The 17,664-nt window shown below is 36.4% G+C and overlaps 1 protein-coding gene across 2 annotated transcripts in view; it reads left to right on the forward strand.

Moving 5' to 3' along the window:
- COG5 (component of oligomeric golgi complex 5) overlaps positions 1-17,664 on the forward strand; it is a 324,571-nt gene that overhangs the window by 49,707 nt on the left and 257,200 nt on the right. For both annotated transcript variants that reach the window (XM_081146842.1, XM_081146843.1), the window contains exon 6: positions 13,849-13,969. In XM_081146842.1, coding sequence (XP_081002968.1) covers positions 13,849-13,969 — 121 coding nt within the window. The remainder of the gene's footprint in view (positions 1-13,848; positions 13,970-17,664) is intronic.

Genomic DNA, 17,664 nt, shown 5'->3' on the forward strand with positions numbered 1-17,664 from the left:
TGTGGTCAACAAAAGTGCTCTGAGCATTGTAAGAGTTCTCTCCAGGAAGCTAAGTTTTACTTTAATGTTAAAGTATACATTAAAACCATACTCCCTATTGTTAAATTGGTATTTACATATTGCTTTTTAAGATAACTTTCTCATTTTGTACTCAAAATCATAGGATTGAGTTTATTGGAATTCTTTCTCCTGAAAAAACACACTAATGTAAGGATGGTATTGTTAACTAAAAAAAAGTAATTATGCTTGTATGTTTAGAAACCTGCCCCTAATAAAATGAAATTTTGTAAAATGCTGTTCTTGTATTTTGGGCATAGATGGAAATTAACTTTTAATTTAGTAAACTTTAAGATATTTTTACATATAAAGCGTGTAGGAGTACTTTTTATTGGCAGAAATATCCAGCACTGTTAGTCCTTATGTGCATCATAGAGTTTTGTTTTGATTATAGATTAGTGTTTAATTTTTGGCAAGGAATTAAAATTTAATTTGTTAAATTAAAATTTTAATTTCAGTTCACTTCTCTGCTTTTAATGCCAGACTTTAAACATGTTGGAATCATGCATTTCGTTTTTTCTCCCTTATTCAGTGCAATCTTTTGACAGTAAGTTTTAAGAATCTTATTTATTTTTGCTACCTACCTAGATATTAGTGATAAAAAAAATTATGTTTTTTCAGCACTTTATAATGTAAGAAAAATTTCAAGTATTCTAAATTATTCAGTTTTTATAATAATTATGTTTAGAGGTTACATATCTCATCATTTTATGGGTGAATAAACAAAGGTTCTGAAGTTCATATAGCGAGTATGCAGCAGCATTAAGACTGTAAAACAGGATTTCTTTCTCTAAATTTAGTGTTCTTTGCTTTTGATTCTGTGGAAAATGTAAAAAAGTAGAAAATATAGTTTCTGGTTTTCAGAAGCTTTCTGTAGGTAAAAAAAAAAATAAAAAATAGCCCAGTAGGCATGGCTCAGTGCTTGAGCATCAACCTATCCTCCAGGAGATCCAGGTTTGATTCCCCATCAGGGCACATGCCCAGGTTGTGGGCTTGATCCCCCGCAGGGGGTGTGCAGGAGGTAGTGGATCAGTGATTCTCTCTCATCATTGATGTTTCTGTCTCTCTCTCCCTGTCCCTTCCTCTCTCTGAAATCAATATAAAAAAAAAAAAAAAAAAGCAAATCTAGGTTCATAAAGTACTGATGAAAAGCACAGACTAGGAGTTAAGCTCCCTGACTGCTATTCTGTATCATAGCTGCATGATGATGAAGAAACTTTAGTGTCTTTTTCCCCCAGATTTATTGAGATATAATTGACATGTAACATTGTATAAGTTTAAGCTGTATAACTTGATGATTTGATATGTGTATATATTTTGAAATGATTACCCCAACAAGGTTAGTTAACACATCCTTCACCTCACATAATTATCATTTTTGTTGTGGTGGTATAGTATGTTTTTACAATGAAAGTGTGGACTGGATTTGTGAATTCTCTTCCAGCTCTAAAATGCTATGATTCTGTGAAGCTGTGATGGTTTCTTTTATGGATGTTTTTATTTTTTATGGTGATGCAAGCATGAGAAGTCAGGAATGTTTGTGATTAAGATAAACACTTATTATTTTTTATTTTTATTATCTATTAGCCCTAATTTTCTGTGCTCTTCCTGTAAAAAATATTGCAGTATGTGGACAACCAAGTTGAATTTGGTCAAATTATTATAAAGGAAGAAAGAGAAAAAGGAGGAAAAAGAAAAAGAAATATGCCTAGGCATATTTTGGAATCTTTATACCCAGTATTTAATTTTTCCTGGATTGACTCATGTGCACTCTTACCCTAGAAAGGATGTTTATCTTAGAAATTTGTTGCCTTTCAAATAGTTTTGAAGTCTGAGGGCTCTTTGAAAGCTTATGTTTTAACCATTTTTATTCTGTCCACTTTGTCTAACCATTTTCATTTTAAATGTTGGGGAAACTTTAATGTACCTGTTTAATCTTTTTATTCTATGAGCTTCTGTTTCATTTAAATACATGTGGTATTTGAAAGCAAAAAAGAAATAGCCATGAAGTTGTTTTTGCCTTGAACTTAAAATGCCTAGGATTGTACCCTCAATTGGAAGAAAATACATTTACACTTAATTCTTTTTGCTTTTTATTACCATTTCACTCTTTCTTCAAGCAGAAGCTTTTGAGTTCATCTGCATACATAATATATGAGGTGAATTTAATTATCACCCCAAGAGTCATGTCTATCTTAGCTCTGTCTTAGCTCATTTTAGTAACATTATTTGCTTCTGAACTGCCACAGAGTTTTTCAGAAAGAAAATTTGAATAGCCTATTATCCCTTACATAGGATATTTAAAAATTTTTAACTTAGAATTATATAAGGAAATGAGTATTTAACTTTCAAATCTTGTAAGTTTTGAAATACTTTTAATCATGTTTTTAAAAATGTAACAGCTTTGAGATATAATTCACATACCTATTATATAAGTTTTTTATAATTTTATTTTTTAAAACTTTTTATCTTTTCACTTTTTAATATTTTAAGTTATAAGTATACATTAGCTCTTCAATTAAAAGTTTTTTATTTCCTTTTTTAACTTTCAAATTATATAAGTAAGAACGTTTGAGAAAATGTTGGAATGAAGAAGGAGGAAATCATCCATAAAATCTTTTTACTTTTTTATATGTTTATATTTTATATGTACATGGTTTTCATTATATATTTTTGTAGGAGCCTTTTTAGTTTTCAGTTGATATTATATAATTTTATCAGAGAAACAAGATGACGGCATAGGTAACAGCTGTACCCGACGCCTCCCACAACCACATCAAAACTACAACTAAAATACAGAACCACCATCACTCAGAACCTCCTGAAATCTGGCTGAACCAGAAGCCTTACAACCAGGGAGCTGAAGCAGCACCAAGACCAGTAGGAGGGGCGGAGACTTGGGCGGATCCGAGCTGGATCGTGGGGACTCTCCACAGGGCCACACCCAGTGCTGTGGTTTAAACCCGGGAGGGAATCTCGGTGGTAGGGGTTTCCTGGAGAAGTGAGGTTCCCCAGCCCCACATTGGGCCTCCCACCCCAGGGCTCCAGGGCCGGGAAGAGAAAGCCTTACAACTTTGGGCTGTGAAAACCAGCAGGGACTGTGGCTGAGGGCCTCGGAGGCTGTGGGAGTCCCAGGGTTTCCTCTTAAAGGGCCCCGCACAGACTCACTCAGACATACTCCCTCTGAGCTTCAGGGCGGCAGCTTGAAAGGAAACTGGGACACTTGGGGAGGAACTAACCTGCCTGAAATTGGGGTGAGAAGTCGAGGGGCAGCTTTCTCCCAGGCAGAAGAACTGGAAGAGGACATTGCTCCTTTGGGGAGCCCTCCCCCCACACAGCCGGCAGGCAGGCGCCATATTTGAATCTCCAGGACCTGACTCACACCTTTGGTCCCGCCCCAGTGATTCCCAGAGGTCCTTCCCCTCCCTACCTGCAAGGTCATCCAAGCCATTTCCAGTGGCTTTTCTGTGCAAGTGGCCTCTTGAGCCTCATGCTTAGGACTTTCCTAAAATCTCTCAAACAAGCAGCAGCGTGTCCCATAAGGCTTGATAAGTTGCCCCAGGCCTGGCACTAGTGGCAGCCTGCATTGGTTCATAGCTTGGCCTCTCCTGGACAACGCCAAGCCCAGCACAAGTAGCAGCCAACTACAGTTTGCTGTGTAGCTCATGCTGGGTGGCCCTGGGCAAGGCACTGGCAGAGGCTCACTTTGCACTTCCCGGGAAGCCCCAGAGACAGTGCACCTGGTGGTCAGACTCCACCATGCTGGATTGCAACCCTACCACATCCACGACTGACACACTCAAGGGGTGCACTCTGTGAACAACAAAGCTCCACTGAAGTAAATCATGCTCCATAGGGGTGTCTGCAACACAGCAGCTCTTTGGCTGTAGTTGCAGCTAGTCCTCACAGTCGATTGGCCTGGGGGTCAATTCCTCACAGTGACGCCAACAGCAACCAAGGCTCAACTACAACAGGACAGTGCACACAGCCCACACAGGGGAGCACCTAGAAGGCTCGGCTCAGGTGACTGGGGAGGCTGAGCCACTGGACCCTACAGGACACCTACTACACAAAGCCACTCTACAGATTCCAGGAGACATAGCAGCTCTACCTAGTACATAGAAACAAACACCTGGAAGCAGCCAAAATGTGGAGACAAAGAAACATGCACAAAGGAAAGAACGGAAGAAATCTCTAGAAAAGGAACTAAGTGAAATAGATCCAAGCAAGCTAACAGATACAGAGTTCAGAATTTTGTTTATAAGGATGCTCAAGCATATTAGTAAGAGTATTAACAAAAACAACTCAGAAAACTGATGACATAATAAAGTACCCATTTCAAATGAAGGCTACACGAACTGAAATGAAGAATAACTTACAGGGAATCAACAATAGAGTAAAGGACGCTGAGAATCAAATCTGCAATTTGGAACATGAGGAAACACAAAACACCCAACCAGAAGAGCAAAAAAAAAATAATCCAGAAATATGAAGATAGTATAAGGAGCCTCTGGGACAACTTCAAGAGGCCCAACATTCTTATTATTAGGGTGCCAGAAGGAGAAGAACGAGAGCAAGAAATTGAAAACCTATTTGAAAAAATAATTACAGAAAACTTCCCCTACCTGGGGAAAGAAAGCCCTGGAAGCACAGAGAGTCCCAAATAAGAGGAACCCAAAGAGGCCCACAGCAAGACACATCATAATTAAAATGCCGAAGGTTAAAGACAAAGAATCTTAAAAGCAGCAAGAGAAAAGCAATTGGTTACCTACAAGGGAGCACCCATATGACTGTCAGCTGATTTCTCAACAGAAACTTTGCAGGCCAGAAGGGAGTGGCAAGAAATATTCAAAGTGATGAAAAACATGGATCTACAACCAAGATTGCTCTACTGAGCAAAGCTATCATTTAGAACTGAAGGCCAGATAAAGAGCTTCACAGATAAGAAGAAGCTAAAGGAGTTCATCACCACCATACCAGCACTACAGGAAATGTTGAAGGGTTTTCTTAAGAATAATCTAATGAACAAAACAATCTGACGAACTAAGTAGATCCAGAGACATTGACGCATGCAACAGACAATTATATTTCAGAGGAAAGAGGGAAGGGGGGTGGAGGGTGGGAAGAGATTAACCAAAGAAGTTATTTGCATATAAGCATAACCCATGGACACAGTCAATAACAGGGTGTAGGCCTGGGGAGGGGGTGGGAGCAAGGTGGAGCCGGTCAATTGGGAAAAAATGGGATACCAGTAATACTTTCAACAATAAAGATAAATTTTAAAAAATTACATTATTATATCGAATGATGACTTATTATACTGGCTTTATAACTATCCACCAAATGAATAAATGTACCAGGAAGGAAGGAAGAGGAAGCATGACAAAAGCAGCATAAAATGCCACTGTCCCCCAACAGTATAAAAACTTATATAGCAACTAGGATTGCAAATACAAGGAACTGAAGTTGGTGAAAGTGATGCTGTGCTAGTTTTTGGCCTACCCTTCAAGGAGCACAGCAACTTTTGTTTATGCTTTGGAAAAGCCACTTTCTGTATAAGAAGTGTAAATATCTTGACACCAACATGATGTGAGGAAGCCCAACCTAGCCACATGGAGATGACAGGTAGAGAAGCACTGAGGTACCTTATATATGAGTGAAGCCTTCTTGTACTATCCAGATGAGCCTTATTAGCTGAGTGCAGCAGAGTGAGTAAACTCAGGTTATACTACATGGATCATTTGAATCCTGCCTAAATTTCTGGCCCACAGAATTGTGAGAAATAACAGCCACTAAGTTTTAAGCCACTAAGTTTTGGGCTGGTTTCTTGTGCAGCAATGGAAATTGATACACCAACCAAACTGATTTTCAAATATAGAAGTTGCTATCCATATATATGAATGCAGGTTCCTATATATGGGTGGTTCCCATGAACCTTTCCTAAGAATCTGTTAGTGCACTTGAGACAACCAAAATGACTAGAGAAATGTCAGAGTAACACTAGTGATGTGCATTAGAACTAGGATTACATGACTGATATATAGGAGAGTATAGTATAATAGCTGTATTTTTTAAAATTTTATTTTTCAGTTATAATTTACATTCAGTATTATTTTGTATTAGTTTCAGGTGTACAGCATAGTAGTTAGACAAACATCTACTTTATAAAGTGTTCCCCTCTACCCACCTGGCACCATACGTAGTTATTACAGTATTATTGACTATATTCTCTATGCTGTACTTTATTTTGTAACTACCAATTTGTATTTCCGTTTGCCTTTTACACTCAGTCCCCTAATCCACCTCCCCTCTGTCAACCATCAGTCTGTTCTCTGTATCTGTGTCTGTTTCTGTTCTGTTTGTTCATTTATATTGTTCTTTAGATTACACATATAAGTGAAATCATATAGTATTTTTCTTTCTCTGACTTATTTCATTTGATTAGCTGTATATTTTGGCAAAGAAATAAAATTTAGCTAGAAAAATGGGACAGAATGTGGAAAACAATTTTTATTTATTGCTTTTAGAGAGAGAAGAGAAAGGGAAGGAAGGGAGAGAGAGGAATAGAGAAAGAGAGGAATAGAGAGAGAGAGAAAGATAAAAAGGAAAAGAGAGAAAAAGAAACATTAATTTGTTGTACCACTTATTTATGCATTCCTTGGTTGATTGTATGTGCCTTGGCCAGTGATTGAACTGGAAACCTTGGCATATCAGGGGTGACACTCTAACCAACTGAGCTACAGGGCCAGGCACAAAACAATTTTTTAAAACTATCATCAGCAATTATATTTTTGTAGTGTTGGTTTTGTATTAAGATAGTGTCTTCTGTGTATTGTATAGCAAAGCTAAGGAATAATTTTAAATTATTCTAATTCTCTTATTTCCTATTATCTTGAGAGTCAGGAGTTTTTGTGTGGAAGAAATGTTAGAAGATTAAATACACATCCTTTTCTTGTTGTTTTTATTTTTTATTTTTTTATGTTTTAATTTATCTTTATTGTTCATAGTATTGCAAATGTCCCCTTTTACTCCCCATTGATCCTGTCCACTTTGCACCCCCCTCAGACTTTCATCACACTATTGTCTGTGTCCATGGGTTATGCATATATGTATATAAGTTCTTTGATTAATCTCTCCCCACCAACCCAACCACCCAACCCTGCCTTTCCTCTGAGATTCATCAGTTGTTCCATGCTTCTGTGTCTCTGGATCTATTTTGTTCATCAGTTTATTTTGTTCATTAGATTCCACATATGAGTAAGATCATGTCATACTTGTCTTGATCTGACTGGCTTATTTCGCTTAGGATAATACTCTCCAGGTCCCACTGTCCTGTGTTAAAGGGTGAGGGATCCTTATTTTTCACAGCTGCATAGTATTCCATAGTGTAAATGTCTGAGAAGATGCTATAATTTCAATCTTCTTGAACTTGTACAGACTTGTTTTGTGTCCTAACATGTGGTCTATCTTTGAGAATGTCCCATGTACACTTGAGGAGAATATACATTCTACGTCTTTGGGGTGAAATGTTCTGTAAATGTCAATTAAATTTATCTGATCTAGTGTGGCATCTAGAGTCACTGTTTCCGTTTTGATTTTTTGTCTGTAAGATATATCCAGTAAAGTCAGTGGTATGTTAAAGTCCCCTACAATGACTGTATTGCTGTCAATCTCTCCCTTAAAGTCCTCCAGAAGGTGTTTTTTTTTTTTTTTTTTTTTTTAGGCCTGTGTGATTCTATTGTTCTGAGGTGGGTTTCTTGTAGACAGCATATATTGGGGTCATGTTTTCTTATCCATTCAGCTACCCTATGTCTTTTGATTGGAACATTTAATCCATTTACATTTAAGGTTATTAACGATAGGTACTTATCTATTGCCATTTTCTTTATGCCTACGCTTCTCTCTCTCTCTTTACTAATTATTATAGCAGTCCCTTTAACATTTGGTGGTAATAAACTCCTTTAGCCTTTTTTTTTTTATCTGGGAAGCTCTTTATTTCACCATCTTTTTATTTTTTTAAGTTTCTTTATCTTTATTGTTGAAAACATTACAGATGTCCCCTTTTTACCCCCATTGATCCCCTCCATCCTGCATCCACCCCACCCCCAGGACTTCTCCAGACCAGTGTCTGTGTCCATGGGTTATGTCTGGGTGCTTCTGCTAATATGCTGTTTATTCCTTCCAGTAGTTTTTTAAAATTTTATTTCTACTATGTCATTCTTAATTTCCTTCATAGTTTCTATATCTTTTTCTCATGCTGTTGAGCATCCTTATGATTAGTATTCTGAACTCTGTATCTGATAAATTGCTTATCTCTATTTCATTTAGCTCTTTTTCTGGAAACTTCTCTTGTTCTTTCATTTGGGGCTTGTTTTTTTTGTCTCTCCATTTTGGCTGCCTGTTTGGGTTTATTTCTATGTGTATGTAGATCTGCTAGGACTCCCAGTCATTTGGATGGTCTCTGGTGCAGGCCACTGTCAGATGCTGTTTGTTACTGGACTTAAATACCCTGTTTGAAGCTTTTTGCCACCACAGGTTATAGTTCCCTCTGCTGTGGCTGGGTGAGTTTGGAAAGGAATGGGATACACACCAAGGTCTGCCTTTCCAAGTCCTGGATCCAGAAGCAGATCAGGAAATAACTCAAAGCACCCAGAGGCTGATTGTTTTTCAGTCTTAATGAGTCTCAGGCTGTAGAAACTCCACAAGGTGGGGCAAGAGGTTTTCCAACAGGTGGGGCAATTGCTTCTCCCCTAGGCAAAAGCTGCCTGGATGGTAAATATCTGCCTGAGAATGATGTCCTCTGCCTTCTGGGGGCTGACTCAGCATAGGAGTCCAGACAGGTACCCTCTGAGCTCTATCTCTAGAGCCTGCAATTCTGGATTCTCCTCACACAGCTCTAGTCCACTCTGCCCTCTCTCTTTGCCAGAGCCCAATGTGAGTTGCTGCACACAAAACTTTTTGTGTTGGCCCTTTAACAGGGTGTCTGCATTTCCAGCTGTCTCTCCCTGGCAGATAGAAACCTGGCTGCTTTTCATATCCTGATATTATGTGGGCACCTTTCTCAGTTCTGGTACTTCGGGCTGAGGAGCCCAGCTTTGGGTTTAGACCCAGAGTTCTCAGTGGGAACCCCCCACAGTTGAGATATCCCTCTGGAACCTCAGCTGCTGCCTGTGGGAGCCCAACCAGCTCTCGCACCTCCACGCTTCCTACCAGTCTCTATGCAGTCTCCACCTTACATCATTGGTTATAAGAGTTCTCTTCAGATAGTAGTCAGTTGATTATTCAGGATGGTTTTTCTATATTTTAGTTCTGATTCCAGTTTGGTCCTAGGAGAGTGTCAGTGTAGCTTCCACTCAATCTGCTGGCATCTTGATTCTTCCCTGTTCTTGATTTTTAATCAAAAGTATCAGTATGAACTCATTTTAATTTTATCTTAAAATGGTATGTACATTAAATATGTATTTTTGTACAAATGTATATGTATAATGTCAATCTGAGAATTTCTATCTCTTTTATGGAATAAAGCCAATGAATATTTATGTGATATTTTAATTTTAACATTTCCTATCTATCTACTGAAAAGTCCCAGGAGTGAGCAAACCTATTTGCAGAATGTGGTCTTGACATGCTGTTGACTTCTAAAAGAATCCAGGGCTCCACTGATAAATAAATCCTTCATTCCAGGTCTGGGGCATGAAATACATATAATGATCCTGGAATATTTTTATACCATCAACAGCTACTAACTAGAGGCCATGATAAAAAGATTCAGCAGCCGCCCTGCTGGTGTGGCTCAGTTGGCTGGGCATCTTCCTGTGTACCAGTAGGCTGTCAGTTGGATTCCTGGTCAAGGGCACATGCCCAGGTTTCAGGCTCAATCCCTGGTAGGGGACATGCAGGAGGCAGCCCATTGATGTTGTGCTCTCACATTGATGTCTCTCCCTCTTTCTCTCTCTCTAAGAATCAGTAAACTATTTAAAAAATAAAAGAACCCAATTTGAAGAGACTGTTGAGTGACCAACTCTCCCAGTTTTAGAAATGAAAGTTCTGTGTCCCAGGGAACCTCTCAGTCTCCCACAGACGTGTACATTTGATCACTTTCAGAGGCTCCCATTCACCAAAAGTTGGGACAATGTGAACATCTGTAAGGATAAAAGCTACAGTGGATTGGCATCCTTTATCATGCTTAAATCTGTGAGTTCATAATGATAGCCAAAGCAAAACCAACTAATTGTTCATCTTTGGTGGATATTAGGAAAGCAGTTTTTAATTTTGGAAACTGATAAACCATGTGAAAGGGTCAAGTATTTATTCTTACTTTTCTGTATGATCAGTACCACTGCCTAAATGAATAGTAGATGGAGTAAAGGTTTTTTTAATTGAGAAAATTTATATGCTAGCAAATAAAGACAAAGTGATAGATTGAAGTATCACCATTTTGCAATCACCGTTTTATTGGATTTTTACATTCAGTGTCAGTGGTTGCTAACAGCACTAAAAGAGAGAAATCATGTATGTGTTATAAGTATTCTACCACCTAATGAATGATCTTGCCCAAAATATTAAACCTGAGTCTGATGAAACTGCCTATATCCAACTACTAATATATAGGAAGTATAGAAGACAGTGGAACATGTTAAACTACACTGTGGTATGCTATCAAGAATATCCATTCTGGGGGAATCGTATAGGACAGATGATCCAGTATATTCATTGGATTGCACACACAAAAAAGAGAGAGAAATATGGCTAGGGAATCTATATACATTTAAAAGGGCAAAATTAACTTATAGCATTTATGTATATACATTTCAGTAATATAATCATAAATACAAGTAAGGAAGTGATTACCACACAAGCCAGAATAGTGGTTTCTTTTGGTTGGGATAAGTAGAAGGAGATGGATGGAGAGTTTTGTGATTGGCACGGGGTTACATGGAGGGCTTCTTTCTCCTGATCATAGTGGCTGACATAGTTCTTTCTCCTGATCTGTGTGGTGGTTCCAAGTTCATTTAGCTATAATTTCTGTATGTGATTTTCTATATTGTATTTACATCTATCTATCTGTATATTTTTAAAGGCTTTATTTTTTTTAAACCAATTTTAGTTTCACAGCAAACTTGAGAGGAAAATACAGAGAATTCCCATATTCCCCCTGCACCCACACATGCATAGCCTCCTCCTTAATCACCATCCTCCACTAGAGTGGTACCTTTGTTACAATTGATGAATCACTTAAAGTCCATAGTTTACGTTAGGGTTCACTTTTGGTATATATTCTATGGGTTTGAACAAATGTATGATGACATGTATCCATAGTATCATATAGAGTATTTTCAGTGCTCTAAAAATCTCTGTTTTCTGCTTATTCATCCCTCAACCACTGACCTTTTTACTGTTTCCATAGTTTTGGCTTTTCTAGAATGTCACGTAGTCAGAATCATATAGTATGTAGCCTTTTCAGATTGGTTTCTTTCACTTAGTAATATGCATGTAAAGTTCCTCTGTGTCTTTTCATAGCTTGACAGCTCATTTATTTTTAGTGCTGAATAATATGTCTGTATTATATTTTATAATAAATTTTAAAATAAAAAATAAGGAAGGAAAAGTAATTGATTGGAGTGGAGGCAACTATATTAGGAAATGGTGAGAGGTGATGCCCTATAGATTATCTAAGGCTTGTTGACTGAGGGTTTTATTGAATGCTATTTTGAGAATATTCAACATAATAGGCCAGTGAAGTTTATTAAAAATGGGGCTGGAGTGCTGAAAACTGTTTATAAGACAATAAATCTGGCAGAATGGATTTCAGAAAACTATCCAGGAGACCACAATATTAAGGTGAAGGTGATAAGCGTTTGGATTAGGGTGATGCTTGTAGGATTAGAGATAAAATAACTTGTGTTATGCAGCAGAAATGTAGTCAGTAAGACTTGGTGATAGATTAAGTATGGTTAAAAGTAAAAGCATTAGAAATAAGCTCAAAGATTTCATGTTTGAGGCTATATCCTTTATTGGGTAGGTACTGGGGAATTCTGGTGGACAATTCTAACTGAATAGACTAAAATAAGATCTGTATTTCTCCTCATAATGTATTTAGAATCCCAGAGGAGTGATTGCTAGGGACTCTACTTTCCAAATGGTCCATCTAAAAATTCAATCAGACAAGCAAGAAACTGTTAATGGTGGTTGTTTGGGGAAGTTCATAATTGGGACATAGAGCTATGAGGGTGACTTTATCTTTTTTATCTTTTGAATTTTGAATCATGTGTTTATATTACCTATTCAGAAAATAAATAAAATATAGTAATTAAAAGATAATGGCCCACCCTAGCCAGTTTGGCTCAGTGGTTAAAATGTTGGCCCTTGGACTGAAGGGTCCCAGGTTCGATTCTGGCCAAGGGCACATACTTCGGTTGCAGGCTCTATCCCCTGCCCTGGTTGGGGTGCATGCGGAGGCAACCAATTGATCTGTTTCTCTCACATCGATGTTTCTCTCTCTCTTTCTCCCCCACTCTCTCTGAAAAGCAATGGAAAAAATATCCTCAGGTGAGGATAAAGAAGAAAAAAAAAAAAGGGTTCCCAAATCTACTTTCCAGAGGGAAATTCTTATTTGTCATTGACTTTTATTATTTTAAGTACTTCAGACTATAGTTACTCATAAAAGCAGTATTAAACATGTTTAATACCTGGTTGCCTTTGACTTATAAATGTTTGTAAACGTATATTTGATTTTATGTTTATGTTTGTATGTGTTGTGTGTGTGCATGTTGTGGGTGCATGAATATGGCTGTGTGGCTCTGGTGTGTGTGTTTCATTCAGGAAAAAAAATGTTTGTAGCTAGAGCCTCAGGTACCCTCTCTTCTTAGTGCTTTTAATTTTTATTGCCACAAGTTGGGATTTTCCCCTTTAGATGGGAGATGCTCTTTTCAGCCAGCTTTAGGGCCGTTCAAAGATGGTGGTGATGCTACAGCATGGACTATCTCTCTTTTCCATTATCACTGCTGAAGCTGAAGGTCATTACATATATGTTATTCCATCAGTCTCCCTTCCCCTCACTCTCTCCAGGCAATTATCCTGGATCCTGCTTCTGTAGTAAAGTGCCTTGAAATACATCAGCCTTTATTTCATGTCTTAGTCTTTTGGATAGGTAAAGAACCAGTATTAGATCTGATAATGAAAAGGTAATAGGAGGTGACATATATGGTAGTTTTTTAAAAATAACTTTTTCTTGCATAATTGTTAGTGATAAAAAATTAGGAAAATTCAAGTAGGGCATGCTTATTCTTTAAGGTCTAGTAAAATTGGGGAGAAGTTATAAGTCCATTCCCCTAGTGACCTAGAAAAGAGAAACCAGGATTGGAAACAATAGGAGGCCATAGTAGGAAGCTGGGCAGTCCTAGCACAGTGGTTGTCAGTTTTGGCTGCACATTGGCACCACTTGAGGATATTAAAAAACAAAAACAAAAACTCATGCTTAGTTCCCACTGCTAGAGGTTCTGATTTAATTGGTCAGAGCCATAGCCTGGCCATTGGAACTTTTTGAACCTACCCACTTGAAAACCATGGGCCTAGAGAAGAAAACTGGTGTAGGACTGAAGAGTCCCTGAGTTTTATTGCATCTCAATCCCAAATTCTAACCATTTGAGAGTTTATTTTGAAATTATTCTTTTTTTAAGACTTGTGATTGTTTAGGTTAGCGAATGGTAGAAAACAAAATAGACAATGAATCTGTAGCATTTGGAAAGAACGGACAGATTTGCATACTTATTGAACCTGATATTTGTACAGGTTGCCTGTGATTTGCTTCGGAGAATAATTCGCATCTTGCATCTCAGTAAGAGACTCCAAGGACAACTGCAGGGGGGAAGTAGAGAGATAACAAAAGCTGCCCAGAGTCTCAATGAACTTGGTAAGTCCTTTTGAGTACAAAGTTAGTAGAGTTTTAAAGGTTTTTTTAGTCATTTGATTTGTTGACTTTTGTTACGTTATCACCATTAACAAATATTATTGAGCAAACTTATTTAATAATTGACTGTTTACAACGTTGTCACACTTTTCAAAATGGGTAAAACTAGTTGATTTCTTAGAAATGCTGTTTATTTTTCAAACTATAATATAGTATAATTGGTCTTTTTAAAATACAGACCTGTGAATTTTAACATAAGTATAGATTCACGTAACCTTCAGCACAGTCATGATACAGAATAGTTCCATCACCCCCAAATTCCCTCATGATTTCCCTTTATATTAATGCCTACCCACCCCCCACTCCCTACCCCTAACCTTGGCAGCCACCCATCGGTTCTGTATCACTGTAATTTTGTCTTTTGGAGAATGTCACATAATGGAATCATACATAACCTTTTGAGGCTGACTTCTTGCACTCAGCATAATACCTTTGAGAATTATCTAAGTTTTTGTATATACTGTAGTGTGTTCCTTTGTGTTTGTTGGAATACTGTTGTGTGGTTGTATCACTGTTTATTGATTCACTGGTTGAAGGAAATTTGCGTTGTTTTCAGTTTTTGGTGATTATGAATAGAGCTACTGTAAACATTCGTGTACAGGTTTTTAGGTAAACTTAAGTTTTCATTTCTCTAGGAGAAATATCTAGGAAAAATGCTGTTTTTAGGTGACAAATCCCAGGGTGACATTATGTCTAGAAGATATATTGAATTCATTTCTTCATTTGTTCCTTATTTTCTAAAATATTTAGAGTATACACTTGACATTCAAGGGTTTAATATTCATGGTTTTGACTATCAACAAGCTGCAAGGTCTGTGATGAAGCAATTCATTATTTTTCAGGCAAAACTTTGAATAGCTATTGAGTGCTCATAGAACTATCTAACACCTGAATTTTAATGAGGATTTGTGGGGTTTTTACAAGAGGCACAAAGTAATTTTTCTGAAGTGGATGTGGTTAGTAGTATTTGTACCTTTGTAGGTTCAAAAGGTCTTTGATTATATTTGTCTCAAATATCAAGATTCTACTTAGTCTTGGTGACGTGGTTTGAAAGTAGTTATGGCAAAATAATATCAGAAAGATGTATATTGCATGTTTTTTTAAAATTTTCTGTCTTTGATATTTTAATTAGATAGTCATGCTGTAATGATTATTCCATATTTTTTATGAAGGAAATGTAATATCCTTCACAAATTATGTTTCAACACATTTCAGTTTATAATGCTTAAATCATTGCTTAGGCACATCATTGGGAATATATCTAACTTGTGATTTGTAATGCTGGGAAAATATTGTATAAATAGTTTTTAGCAGTGAGTAATGATTGCTTTTTTTTCAGTCTGTGTGCTAAATTTAGGAGTATAAAAATCCTAGTATCAGCAGTTATTTTTTGCTTTATCAAATTTAATTTCTGTGCTCCAAAAATAATCTCTAGGATAATAGAATCAGTTAAAACAAATTATTCCAAGGTTTATTTTATATATTTGTTATCATTAATACTCTTTCATAATAAAAAATTGCTAGATTTTTATTATGATTATCATATCTTCTAGAAACAGTAGATGCTGTAATGTAAGTGGTGATGTCTTCTTTTTAAAAAACAGGCACAAATGCTTTGAGTTAGTGCAGTGAAGAATATAAACCCATTTTCCTTCTAATGAAGTGTTGGCTTTACCTCAAATTTTATAAATATGATGATGAGAGGTTGTTGAGAAAGTACAGTTTGTGGTGGGTTTATCTCAAAATGGATTGTATTTAAATTTTTAAAGCTTTAAAGATCATGTGTTATTCAAAATTTGTGAAGGCATTATCTCTTTATTCACCACTCTTGTTTCAGTCTTGACTAGCCCTAGCATTGATAATGAGAAGCCAATTGGGAAATAAAGTTTCTACATTTGGAATTAATATTTTAATAGAAGGAATAATTTGATAATCACTATTATAATTATACATGTATCTAAATGATATTTTTTTGATTGGAATGTCTCTGAAATTATCAATGTCTATATCAGTATGAGTCAGGTTCTCATTAGAAAGAATAAAATTATGAAGAGCATGGATATTTATACCATAAGCCCTTGAAATAAACTTAAAAGCAATCTCTCAAACTTGAAAGGTCTTGAGGCTTGAATTGCAGTGACCAGATAAAATAGTTGTCATCTAGAAATTTCTTTTGGGGGTGATGAAAATGTTCTGGAATTTAATAGTAGAGATTGTTATACAACCTTGTCCATATACAAAAAAGCCGGTGAATTTGTACTTTAAAATGTTGAATTTTTGTTATGTGAATTAAATATCAATTTAAAAAGTATATTCTGTTACTAAGTGACAATAGTCTAACACTGATACCTTTTCTTTTTATTAAATTGAGGTCTATGTGACATATAATAAACTGCCCATATTGAAAATGTAGAATTTGGTTAAGGTTTGACATGAAACCTTTGCCAATATCAAGATAGTGAACATAACTGTCATCCCCAAAAGTTTCCTCATGCCCCTCGGTAATACCTCCTCAGGCATTTAGTGATCTGATTTTGCCACTATAGATTGGTTGGCACTTTAAAAAATTTTATATGATTGGAATCATACAGTTTGTATGTGTTTTTGTTTGGCTCCTTTCAGTCAGCTAAATATTTTGAGATTCATTCATGTTGTGTGTATCAATAGCTCTTTCCTTTTTATTGCTGATAGTATCTCATTGTATGGCTATCCCACAGTTGGTTTATCAGTTTCCCTGTTGATGGAAATTTGGGTTGTTCCTAGTTTTTGGCTATTACAAATCAAGCTACTATGAACATTCATGTACAAATTTTTGTATGGACATATGCTTTAATTTCTCCTTGATAAATACATAGGAATGGAATGGCTGGACCACATGGTAGATGTATGTTTACCTTTTAAGAAATTGCCAAGGTGTTTTTCAAAGTAATTGTAACATTTCACATGCTTAGCAGTAGTGTATGAAAATTCCATTTCCCCCACATCCTTGCCAACAGTTGTTATAGTCAGTCTTCTTAATTTTAGCCATTCTAATAGATGTGTAGTGGTATCTTGTTTTGAGTTTACCAAAAAAATTACTAGAACTAATAAAGAGTTTGAGCAGGATTTCAGGATATAAGATCAATATATAAAATTAGTTTTATTTCCATATACTGTACTGTTAACAAGCAAATGGACATTGAAATTCAAAAATAAGTAGCATCAAAAATATGAAATACTTAAGGTTGAATTTGAGAAAAGATACACAAGACCTGTACACTGAAAACTAGAAAACACTGTTGAAAACAATTAATGAAGACCTAAATAAATAAATAAATAAATAAATAATTGTTTGTGAATTGGAAGACTTAATAATGTTTATTAATATGCTAATTCCCTTTAAATTGATCTGTACAGATTCACCACAGTTACATTCTGAATTCCAGCAGGCTTTTATTTAGAAATTGACAAACTGATTTTTAAAATTACATGGAAATAGGATCTAGAATAACCAAAACTTTTCAAAGAAAACAAAGTTGGAGGATTAACCCTATCTGATTTGAAGGCTTATTACAAAAGACTTACAGTAATCAAGACCAAAAGGTTGACAGGATAGAATGGAACAATAGAGAGCTAAGAAATAGACCCCGACATACACG

This window comes from Miniopterus schreibersii, assembly GCF_964146895.1.
Source record: "Miniopterus schreibersii genome assembly, chromosome: 9".
NCBI lineage: Eukaryota > Metazoa > Chordata > Mammalia > Chiroptera > Miniopteridae > Miniopterus > Miniopterus schreibersii.